Genomic DNA, 12,401 nt, shown 5'->3' on the forward strand with positions numbered 1-12,401 from the left:
ATAAAACCATATATCTCTGGTTATATCTCTGAGTAAACTGAGCGTTTGAGGAATGGCCTGAATGCTCTTTTTGTGTTATGTCTCTGTGAGAACAAGCCACAGCACATTTACATTCGACTCATGTTTGTATCCAGATCAATGTTCCATGTTAGAGGAAAAGTCTAAAGGAATTAAAGAAATTCTGCCCATAAAGTTGAAGCTAGAGGGGTGACATACATCTGATGGGCATATATAATGATATTTTCTAGTAAAATCAAGACCTCATGTCTCCTCATTAAGACCTCCTGATACAGCACTGGATTCCAGACTGCTTGTATAAGTGCATGGAACAGTGGGGCCTTCTGGTTTATTTCATTATAAGGATTAGCAGCTCTGGCACACCAGAGCTAAACACCCACATCAGCAGCACCCATACTTCTCCAAGCAAGCTGGGAAACATGTCCCATCATAATTACTCACTGCCTTGCGGCACTCAAATATTAATCTCACTTAAACAAAACACACCAAAGACCAATGTGAGGAGCAGAGTTTGACAATTTTTCCTCCTCTGCAAGATATGTGACACTGCACAGTCACAAAACCTGTGACTGATCATTTTCTTTGTTTTCTCCTTCTTGGATCTCCACCTGACCAAGATTTATGAACTCACTTTTAACCTCTGTGTGCTCTTGTTGCCTGGCCGTGGCTCTGCTGCTTCTTATCCAAACATAACTTCCTCGAACATTTGACCTTTTCCCCCACAAGGTTGTTGACAACAAACGGACATGTCATTTTTGACCTTGGTCATAGAGTTTGTCAGATGCTTTATCCCTAAATTGTTTGGAAATGTTGTTGTACTTTTTTTATGTATTTTTGGCACCATCTAAGGGTATCAAGGCATATTTCAGAGTCAAGACTATTACTAGAAAATCTAATTTTAAAACCTTTATTGTCACATCTTAATAAATAAATCTTTAAACTTTTCCTGAACTTAATTTCCCCATTTATGTTCCTGTATACTAATAAATGCAATAAGCACTGAATGTAACATGTCTTTATAAACCTCTGTCTGCTCCATTCCTTTGTCAGTGACCTGCGTAAGTTCAAAGAAGCCAAGAAGCAATTTGACAAAGTGAGCGAGGAAAAGGAGGCAGCGCTGATTAAGAACGCCCAGGCTCCCCGCAACAAGCAGCATGAGGTAGAGGAGGCCACCAACATCCTCACTGCCACACGCAAGTGCTTCCGACACATCGTCCTCGACTACGTCTTACAGGTACAACTCACTATGGGATTTCATTTGTAGCTCTCTTTAAGTGACTTATAATGAACCAAAGAGAGCTAATTTTCTAAATGTGTTCTTTAAGGAAGGTGTTAGAAGTTTTCTGTTGTACAGAAGCAGTGGAGTAGCTGCAAATTTCAAGTAGCACTGACATGCTAGTGCATTTCTTTACATTCACATTTCCCATTTTGCAGCGCATCAAAAAAGACCTTGGGTTTTCTGTGTGTGTCATACATCTGATGTAGCGTGTGTGTGCATATTTCTCTGCACCCTCGCCAACATGGATTTGAATGTGGAGCTGAACAAGCTGAGTCAGGCAAAAAAAAAAAGCGGATGTAGCACAGAGAAAAATGAACAGCAGCCATGTACAAGTCTGTTACAATCCAAAGGGAAACTCATCCACCTGTCATGTTCCAGTGTACCATATCAGGGTGGATTTGGCTCAAAAGGAGATGTAGCAGATGCTTCAACAGGACACAGAGAGCAGCAGCTGAATTAGTTGTAGCAGCATCAACAGGACGAGTAGAAGAATAAGAAGTTCGCAGCAGTTTGAGTTTTTCTTGGCACAAATGGTGATGTGATAGTGGGATACTACATCTATATGCATTTACATGGATTTAAAACTGTCAGATAGCTTATTGTTCTATTAACTGATTTTTTTTCCCACAGTTGGTGCACCAACACATTAATTAGTAAATGAATAAAATGCCGGTAAAAGCTTGACAAGATATTGTCGGTAACAAAATGATTGCACAATGCTCTTGTGACCAATGAGCCTTCATGTTGATGAAGCACTGTGATGGAGAAATGATACCTCCATATTTTTAGGTAAAATCAGAGAACAAGCAGAAGTGGAAGAAAGCAGGAGGAGGAAGTACAGTGTGTGCCAGAAGTAGAGTTACTTGGAAATGCTGTTCCATTATGTCCAACGTTTGAAGGAAAACAGCTGGTATCAAAATGAGTCAGGATTTACAGTTTCATTAATGAGAAACTCATTAAGACACTCGCATTCAAAACTGTTGCCTCGGAGGTTGAATTATCCGTGCAGTGGGAAATGACTGTCAGGGAACAAACATTTCATATTTCCTCTTGTGCAAATGTGTTCCTTCTTCTTGTACTTAAATTTGTCACTCTGTTTAGATCATGTCAAAGCCACGCAGATGTCTTGTACTCTGACCTTTCACGGTAAAAGCTGCTCATGTATCACTGAATGCATCAGCTGGCCTCTCCTCTTGGCCGCAGTAGCACAGATGAATGCCTCATGCTTTCTGATAAGGCAGCTGCCAGCCCTGTTATTGAGTCTCACTCCAAAGGATCAGACAATGCTGTATGAGCACAGTTTGCTCCAAAGTTAGGTTTTGAAAAGAAACCCAAAAAGCAGGTTTCAAAATAGATTTGGCAGTCTGCTCCAGTGGCCCAGTGCATAATCACTCTCCCATAAAATGAAGCCTGGCTGTGAGAAATTAGTTGAGTTTTTATCTTGCCTGTTCATCTGCTTATAGGAAATCTATAAGCCCAGCAGCCAGCACAGCTGATTTAAATGGCTCTCCTTTAAAGTTTCACATTCGGATACTTCTGTCAGCACTTTTAACACGCTGCTAACTTCTGCAGCTGTGCTTGCAGGAACCATTTGAGACAAATTTGAGCTTCATTTTTTTTTTCTCTTTAGATTGTTTTTGTGGCATTTTTGCTTAATTATACAGTGCACAGTTTACAGTGACATGCAAGATGGTAGAGGGAGAGGAAAATATATGAGAGGTTGTAAGCCAGACTTGCATTCATGACAGTTTAAGACTGGAGCATGTCTCTTTTACCCTGCTGTGCCACGTAGAGCTGGATCATAAACTAGTGAACTTTAAACTTCTGTTTTGCTTTATCGACTGTTGCTCAAACCTAGAAAAAACAACATGTAAATGTAGTAAGATGAAAAACACATTGTGCAGTAGCCAGTCCTGGCTGATATGTTATCACCCCTGACGTAGAAACCAGTGCCTGAAATTTAAATACACACACGACACAGAAAAGTAGACGCGCAGTTAACATTTCGCCGAGGCAAATGGGTGTTGTATGTCTACATAGTCTTGCTCAAACTTTGCGTCTTTACTGGCCTACAAGTGTGGAATTACCACAACTTACCGACCAATTACCAACCAAATGCTCATAAATTTTGCTTGCGGCAGAGGTGCTACTCCAGTCAAAACTACGAACTGACTGTAATGGAGAGAAGGAGGAGCCTTGTAAAAGTTGTGATGCACCAGCCGCTGCGGCTAGTAGACGGAAAAATAAGCTTCCTTTCCTGGGTGGGAGATGCATCTGTGTATAAACACGTGTGGTTAGTGTTGCCAAGGAAAAGGGCCATACAACCTACAGCCAAACAAATATTCCTGGCCCTACTTTCGTGACCACAGAAAAGGAAAACCATTGGACCCAGGATAATCCATAAGCATCCGGCAGTGTTAAAATTCATTTAGAAGCTGCCCCGCCTTCAGTAGTAGCCAAACGCATCCACCACGCCCAGCCATTGACTCCACTGTCACACAGCAGTCATTAGTTCCTGACAGTCACAATGAAGCCAGCTGGCGTCACCGTCCGTATTTACAAGTTGCCATAACTTATCTCTGCTCTGCAACATTAGCCTAAGATAACCTTCCTGGCTAGATGAGCAGCATAATGATAATTAGCTGAGGAGGAGGAGGAGGAGGAGGAGGAGTCTGCTACAGACACACACAGAGAGAGAGAGAGAGAGAGAGAGAGAGGAGGTCACAATGAATGCAGCAGGATGATGGGGATGATAGATGACACAGGCTGCAACAGCATCTTTGGGAGAAACATGAGACATGGAGCTCCCCCTGGTGCTGGTACAAAGAACTACTGTCCAGAAATGCTTGGGGTGACGGTGTGATTTTCTACTTCAGTTTGATTAATTTCACACTTGTCTGCTTTCTTTCATTCATTTGCCTTTTTCATAAGAGGTTCTTCTTTTGGTTTCATCTCCAGCATCTTACCTTATTTCCCCTTCTGACTCATGTCTATTTTTGTCTCTTTTTATCTGCCCCTCTGCCGCTATTTCTCTCTGTGCATTTCTCCCTTCTTAATTTTGGCAGTAGTGGTTTGCTTCTTGTATGTGTTTTTCTTATTTCATTATTAGCAAAAACGAAAGCACCAACGATAGAAAGCCCTTCATACTTCTCATCATTTTGTTTGTTCATTACAGATCAATGTGCTGCAGTCCAAGAGAAGATCGGAAATCCTGAAATCAGTATGTATACTTTTCTTTCAGCTCAGATGATCTCTGCAGCAGCCCTGTTAGCTCTCTGAATATTCATGTCGTCTTCACAGATGTTGTCCTTCATGTACGCCCACCTGACTTTCTTCCACCAAGGATATGACCTCTTCAGTGAACTACAACCTTTAATGAAACTGCTCGGAGGACAGGTACAGGCAATAGTATACACAAGTGGACACACATGCACACACGCACAAGGTAGCATCTGTATGCATCATATGACATATGACAGTCACCAAACACAAAGCTTCAGCAGCAGTTACACAGTGCTCCGTTTTCTTGGACATAATAGGTGCAAAAATGCTGTAATTGAAGACTTGACTGTGTGTCTCTGGATGCAAATCTTAAACTCTGACAGAACTTTTGCATAATCCGACACACACACACACACACACACACACACACACACACACACACACACACAGAGAGAAATTGACAGAAACAACCAGCTAAATTCAAAGTCTTCTTGCTAAATGGTTATATCTCTGGTTGAGATATTTGTCATAAAACTGTAATCAAACATGAAATGTAAAACTTAGCAGTCATTATTACATCATAGGGGGCATACAATTTTTAATATCAACAATAGTGCTATTTAATAAAATGCCAGTTTATTAAATCACCCAGAAATCTGTTAGAAATGTTATTTAATTGTTTTTATTGAAATATTTTATTCTAATTTTTCAAACTTATGTCGTTTCCACTGTTCCACATTCATTTGATGTCAAAGGGAATTCTCTGCTTTCACGTTGTCAGCTAAGAAATTAATTTGGATAGATTATCATTTATGTTTCACTTCTTGCCTTGATTTTAATTTGATACTTAAAAACAAACAACACTTGCAGTGTTATTAGAACACATTATATAAACTCTTGCAACATAAGCAAACATGAATCTATTTTTAGCTGAGTAGCAGAATAAAGGTTAGCTAAGTTTACATACCAGTGCACAGTCATGGGTAAACACTTTTTATTATGTGGACGAGGACAGTATTGTTTGATTACCTAAACAGCGTTCCTGTTTAGGGGCTCATTTCGAGCTTGGAGGCAGTGTTTCAGGTGGTGACTCTGAAATGTAACTTTTGGCCCTCTTCCTGGGTTTACACTGGCATCATTAGGGAGCGGTACAGCTGCACTTTGACCTTCACCTCCAGACGACCTTCTCGCTTCTCTTTGTGTGTGTCAACTGCTGTCATCTTGTCACAGTCTAGCTCCCTGTGTGTGTGTGAGTGTGTGTGCATCCTCTGATAAACAGAGTCTTCCCTCTGAAGCCAGCCTGAATGTGACTTTAAGATGATTATCACAGTGGAGCTGCTGTTACAGTGAGCAGGAATGAGGAAGAAAGCAACCAGAGGGCTGGAAAAGGGTTTTCCCACAGTCAGACTCATTGGGTTGACAGTCAGCTGAGCGAAAACACAGCAAAGAAACCAGAGATTGATGCTTTAGGTTGTGGAATTTAAACTCTAAGGCTGGAGCAGTAGAAGAGCTGAATGAGGAGACGATTTTTCTCAAAATTTGGTGCAAGATCAAAGAAGAAAGGAGGGAAGCCACGGAGTGAGGAGCTTCAGAAGAGCAGAAAGAAAAACTAGAGAGCACATCTTAAGAGAGAAGTGTAGCTCGTAAACATGTTTTTCTGATGTCTGAACAAACAGGAAAAAGACAAAAAGGAAACAAACTGTTTTTTTTATTTGAGAAACAGGGAAAAAAAGACCGTTTTAGAAGCCAGATCTGAAGAGACAGTGGTCCTGTAAATTGGATTGGAGGAAAGAGTGTGGTTTCTAACCCTCATGCTCTGAAGTTGGAACCATCTGATGCTGTTACTATCACTAGAAATTGACAGAAAGGACCAAAGAGTGCTGGGAAAGGAAAAGGGGGAAGGCAGTACCCACTTTGAAAAGCAGATTTTAGGAAGGGATAAGGGATAATGTAATCTTCTCCAAGAAAAAGTGATCGAAGTAGAATGGAAAGGCATGGACTGTAAGCCCTCAGCACTTAAAAGACTGCAAGACTGGCGATGAAAAAGGACGAGAAGTGCAAAAGAAACCAGATCGTGGAGAGGGAGGGAAAAAGAGGGTTGGTTTCAAGCCAGCGAACAACTGAAGTATAGCTGCGTCGTGAGGATTGTAAGCCTGTCGCACTGAATTTGGAACTGTGCAAAACTGAAAGGACAGGAAGATCAGAGGCCGAGCAGTGGGAAGCAGTGACAAGCGGATTGTGGATTATTTCTTTTCTCCTCTACATCATGAAGCTGAAGAAGGTGGAGAGGCTGTGCAGGGAGGTGTGGAGGAGCTGCCAACAGGTCTGGTAATATGACTTGATGCTCGTAACCAATGAGAAAGAGATCAAGGGTGCGAAAATTAATGCTAGCACATTTTTCTTTGCCTAGTCTATAGTTTAAGTTTGGTGAGAGGAAATGATAGAAGTGGGAGATGAACAAATAAATTTGTTTTCTTACCCTGTGTAAAAGTAATGTACGCTCATATATATGTGTGTGTGTGTGTATATTTATATATATTTATTTATATTTATATATTTATTTATATATATATATGAGACATAGGGATGTTTCGCTGTCTTGCATGATATTGTTTTTGCTTGAGGACAGAAAATTACAACTTCTAGGAACCAAAAAGATTCTAAAAAATGGTGGCCAGAAAAAAATTAGGAAGATGGGTTACACACACTTGTTGGAAAGAAACCAAGGAGCTGTTACAGTGATGTTCCTGTGGTTGTTTGTGAATTGAGCTTTTATATAGGCTGTAACTTATACAGGGGGGTACAGAAGGGGGAATAATAAGAGACTTACACATGGAAGTATCTGGGATCAATATCCTCTTAACCATGTGAGATTTCTGAAGTTCCATGTCAAATGTGTTTGAATGAATAATGATTCATGTCAAATTTGCTACTTTTTCCGCCCCTCAGCTGCTTCTAAATATAAGATGCTCTGCTGATTGAAGTTTCCATCACACAAAGCCTCAGTTGAACACATTTTTAGTGAATATAGTCATTCAAAGGGATGTTTTGTATCTTTTCCATGAATCATGCAGCTTGTAGTTTCATGTCAAGACAGATCTGAGCAGAGCGCAGGGTGACCAGAATGCTTCGGATTGGTGCAAATACAGGCAGAATGAAACATTTGAGCCGACTGTGTCTGCTGATATCGTCAGCAGGGGCTGCATAGTACGATAGATAAGATGTTAAAGTTAAGCTGAGTCACTATCACAAAATTTGAGATAGGCATATAAACACACACACACACACACACACACACACACACACACACACACCTGCCTTTGCAGATACAGATAGAGGCAGATAGATGTCATGGACTGGACTGGACTAGTTGTTATGTTGAGGCAGGGGAAAACATTTCCCATCTGATGTTATCAGCCTGCTGCTCTGCCGTCCACCCATTTCCTCTCCAAGCAAAACAAAAGACCGGCACTCACTGATGCTATTCTCTAAAATTATTGGAAAGCTCTTTTTTTTGCATATTTTTTCTCAAAAATTGTATATTGTGTATTCTGTGAAAGAAAGCAAAGTTAATTTAGTGGTATTTTATTTTGATGAAAAATGTAGCTGCTAAAAGCTACAGTCCAAAGATCAGAAAGGAAGTAAATTGTTGCTTCCTCCCTCTTTCTCTCATTTGATACAATGGCTTCTCTGTGACCCGCTTTTGTATTTTAGCTTGAAGTTGTTCTACAGCGTCCATAAAACCACCACAGGTATTAAAAAGCAGCTGATGAATGCAGTCAATCAGGGGTAAACATGAAACTCATGTTTAGCATGCCTGTCACATTTCTCTTTCCTGTTTTCATTTTCTTCTTTCTTCTCTCCTTTTCTTCCATGATTGTTACAACTTAGCACACATCTCCATAGCCTAATTTGAAAGAAATCAAGGCTTTCAAAGCATATAGTGCATTAATGGGGTCACAAAGACGGTGATTATGCTGAACATATCCAAATGATAATTTACATTTTGTCGCTTTAAGTTGTATAAGAAAGAGGACTAGGTTGGCTCCATGACAACAATTAAGAGTTTCTTGACAAACCTGTTGTCAAGCCAAATTTATATAACAAGTGTGAAGAAGAGAAACAAGTTAATCGGGTGTGATTTGAGGCGGTCTGTGCCTGGCAGATAAATCTGTTACATCCTCCAAAGTACAGTACTTCTATCACACTGCCTTCTTGAGCATTTGGCTAACTGCTGCTTTGAACCGTACTCACCCCTTATGCACGTGTATCACACTGACCTAAAATCAGATACTGATCTTTTTGTGTCTGAGGATGGAGACATGCTGATTTAGACAAGTCATAAAAGTAGAATTCACTGCTGCAAGGCAAGCTGGCACATTTTCAGCACCACCATATGACTTCCTGTCTTTCAATTTGCTGCTTTCTTCTCTGCTCAGAAGAGCCTTTGTTGTCCTGTTTACACGCGATGGTTACTCGCAGGGATGAGGAGAATCAGTCACCCCCCATCCAATTTCACACATGATGAAGCCTCTGTGCCACAGTCCATTTTGGTTAGAGGTGCAGGCCTGTCTTGTCTTGATGTGGCCTGTGGAAAGTTGGTTATTTGCTGGAATCATTTACGCTCTTAAAAAAAAAAAAAAAAGAAAAGGGAATAATAGACCGTTACTGCACTCACACATACAGAACACCATTCGAATGCAAGTGAAAGAATATTTTAACCTGCCTTGTCTGACATAAATAAAATCAAGATAAAGAATGCAATGAGTTCGTGTTTTGCCTTGAATCAGAATAAATATGTGTACTTTTGGGTTGAAGTCCTTTGAATTCGAAACAGTAAATAAAAGAAGAACTGAAAATGTGTCTTAAACGTCTGCGTGTGCTGTTTTGAATGAAATACGTGTGACCAGGTGGTTCAGTAAGCTTGACTAATCAGTTGTTCTGTCTCTTGCAGTTGGACCAGCTGGTGGTTGATGCTGCCAAAGAGAAGAGGGACATGGAGCAGAAACACTCCACCATCCAGCAAAAGGTACACTGACACTCACAGATACAGTCCCATCTTCACTCGTATTTAAACACAAATGTACAAAGCACATCAAACTGAGGCAGCATTCACACTTTTAGCTCTTGGCACACAGATCACAGTACAACATAATTAGGTCTGCAGTTATGAATGAAAATCATCCCAGTGTTGCCCTCCTTTCTTCTGACAAGCAACCTGAAAAACACTCAGCGTGTGTGGTAACTTTATGGCTGTTAGATCCACTTGCCTTTGGTCACAAAGCCTTTCTTATTGCAGTCAGGCCTCCTCCAATTAAAAGTAAACCCACAGCACTCAGCTGGGATCTTGCAGGACTTTTGCTGTACCCCATGGCCAGTTGCTCATCACAACGCCCCTCGATGGCTTCATTTTGCTTTGTTCATTAAAATTCAAATGACAAGTTATTAGCAAAAGAAAGAAAAAAATGCATAGAAACAAGTTGATATCCCCAAGTGAGCATTCATATAAGATATACATATAAGGTAGTAATTTCAGCCCTTTACTGCACATTTGTTATGTGAGTGAATGGAGGTAGTACTCCAGCCTCAGGTGTAAAGTGATCCTTATGGATGATCTCAGGCCACGCACCCATGCATTATTGACTGCTGACGGAAACCCATTTCCAAACAAACAAGGTTGGGTTGCAGTACTGTCCCATATATGGTCAGCACCCATGCCAACCCCAATATCCACAATGAGTCACACTTGTTGATACATTACCAACCAGAAGTTTTGACAAGAAATAAAACCTAAAGAGGCAACAGCAGAACTTAAAACAGTCAGAGCATTTTTTGCCCCTAAATGTTTCATTTCACTCACATTTCCTAGATGTCAAAGAATATTTCTTCCTTTTGGTTTCTGTTAACTTTGAACACTGAAATCTTGGAGCTCTGTGAACAGAATAGAAGCTAAGCAGTTTTCAGGGAGATTCGTTACATATGTGGTGGTGATTAATTGACCTTCACTTTAATTGTACATCACACAGCATCGTTAACTCTAGACAGCATCTGTCGGTTCTTTACCCAGCTGTTGCCTGCTGTGCTTCTGTTAATTTAAACATCAGTGACGTTCATTTCAGGCCCCTCGTGCCAGTAGTTCTCCTTCTGAGACGTCTCCCTTTTTTCATCGTCTCTGCTTCCATCTGTCGAGTTTAGAATTTTTTTGTGTGTCTGCCTTCTTCCTCTGTATTTTTCTTTTGCCTCTTGTCCTCTCTCTCTCTTTCTCTACGCTTTTGCTCGGTCAGTGATGGTACATGTGCCAACTTCTGCCTGTCCTTGAGCACCTATCCTCCACTCCCCCTCCCTCAATTTATGTAGTTGCTATTTTTATATTGCCTCGCTCCCACTGCTCTCTCACGTCTGGCGCTTTATACACAGACACTCCTAACCAACTGTCTCCTCTTTTCTTCCACTACTGCTCTTTTTCCCCCCATCTCTTCTTCTTCTACTCGCTTCAGGCTGCTCTGCAGGTAAGCTCTCTTAATCTTCCTTCCTGACCATCATTTCTGTGTCATGTCTGTATGGTAGGATAGATACTTTGCACACCTGCTTGGACTCCACCTCTGCTGCTCACGTCATATGTGGCAAGACGAGTGAGCTTGTTCATCATGAGGTTAAACTGGCATCATGCATGATGTGATGCCATTTGATAGATTTCAGTTATCACACACGTCCTTGTGCCTTTTGCAGTTTAGTTTGTATGTTTACATACAAACTTGTTTAAGTTTGTATGTTTACATCACCCACAATTCATTCATCAAAGTAAGACTGTTACCATTCTGCCTCACTGCACGTGACTTTTCTCAATGCTGCTTTTTTGGGCTTAGTTGGTTTCATTGTTTGCAGATGTTAAACCAGATAAAGTGTATTTGATACTGGCTCGCTTAATGATGTCCAGAATCACATTTATTATCAGTTATCTCTCATAGATTTCCTCTTCAATGAGGTGAAGAGGGCTGATAGTATGACATTCTACAAGTGCAGTGAAAAAGAAATGTACCGGCATGTGAACTTGGAAATAGGTAAAAGCAAGCTTGTCAGTTCAGATGATTGGGAAACTCAAAGTGCACAAAGGTTATTTAATGTAATATTAGGCTGACATATATGTAATATATATGTATGTGTATATGTAATATAGGCTTCCCCATACTTTCTTAAAGTCAAGTTATAGACTTGTACTTGCTGTAGCAGGGACTGTATCTGTGGCCCAGCAAGCTACTTTACCACCTCAAATAGAATGTCCAATGCTGATTTGATTAAGTATAATTTGTATAAACTGATGTAATGATCTGTAGGGGCCTTAGTGATTAGTGCCATTTGCGCTAACATTAATAAAACAAACTTCTACATGTGCTCCTTCCTTTGTTTTGTTGTTGGTGATCCAGCTCATTTACTCTTGCTGCCATCGTCATCACTTATTAGTTGAAATCTGTGTAAAGGCTGGACACGCTGGCGGTGTTGTGAAACTCCACCTGGCACAGAATGTTTTGAAAGGCAGGAGTCTTATAAACTAATGAGTGAATTGTTAGTTGAATTTTTGTCACTAAAACCTTTCCATATTGCCGCCTTTACTATATTTTTTTACGACTTTTCATTGCTGTACATACTGTCCACGATATTTGCGCTTGCACATAAACCTTTCCCATTATCATTGTATTGATGAAACCTTCCATCCTCATGAGAGTTGAAGGGGTCACGAGGTTGTGTTTAGTATGCCTCTTGTCTGCCTGTGTGCTTAACTCAGCAGCAGCACTGTGACCACAGGGCATGACAGTGACAGGATGGTGCTGCAGGAGAGGGAGACGGGCTGCTGACTTAAACATTGTCCCATCTCATAAAGAAA

The 12,401-nt window shown here is 40.7% G+C and overlaps 1 protein-coding gene across 6 annotated transcripts in view; it reads left to right on the forward strand.

Annotated features, from left to right (window-relative positions):
- Positions 1-12,401, forward strand: part of LOC143317772 (arf-GAP with coiled-coil, ANK repeat and PH domain-containing protein 2-like) — a 49,239-nt gene that overhangs the window by 20,284 nt on the left and 16,554 nt on the right. For 3 of the 6 annotated variants that reach the window (XM_076725764.1, XM_076725768.1, XM_076725765.1), the window contains exons 6-10: positions 1,069-1,252; positions 4,473-4,517; positions 4,598-4,693; positions 9,474-9,548; positions 11,017-11,028. In XM_076725764.1, the coding sequence (XP_076581879.1) occupies positions 1,069-1,252; positions 4,473-4,517; positions 4,598-4,693; positions 9,474-9,548; positions 11,017-11,028 (412 nt within the window). The remainder of the gene's footprint in view (positions 1-1,068; positions 1,253-4,472; positions 4,518-4,597; positions 4,694-9,473; positions 9,549-11,016; positions 11,029-12,401) is intronic. The other 3 variants (XM_076725766.1, XM_076725769.1, XM_076725767.1) reach the window with 1 other exon arrangement.

Source organism: Chaetodon auriga, chromosome 3 (genome assembly GCF_051107435.1).
Source record: "Chaetodon auriga isolate fChaAug3 chromosome 3, fChaAug3.hap1, whole genome shotgun sequence".
Classification (NCBI taxonomy): Eukaryota; Metazoa; Chordata; class Actinopteri; order Chaetodontiformes; family Chaetodontidae; genus Chaetodon; species Chaetodon auriga.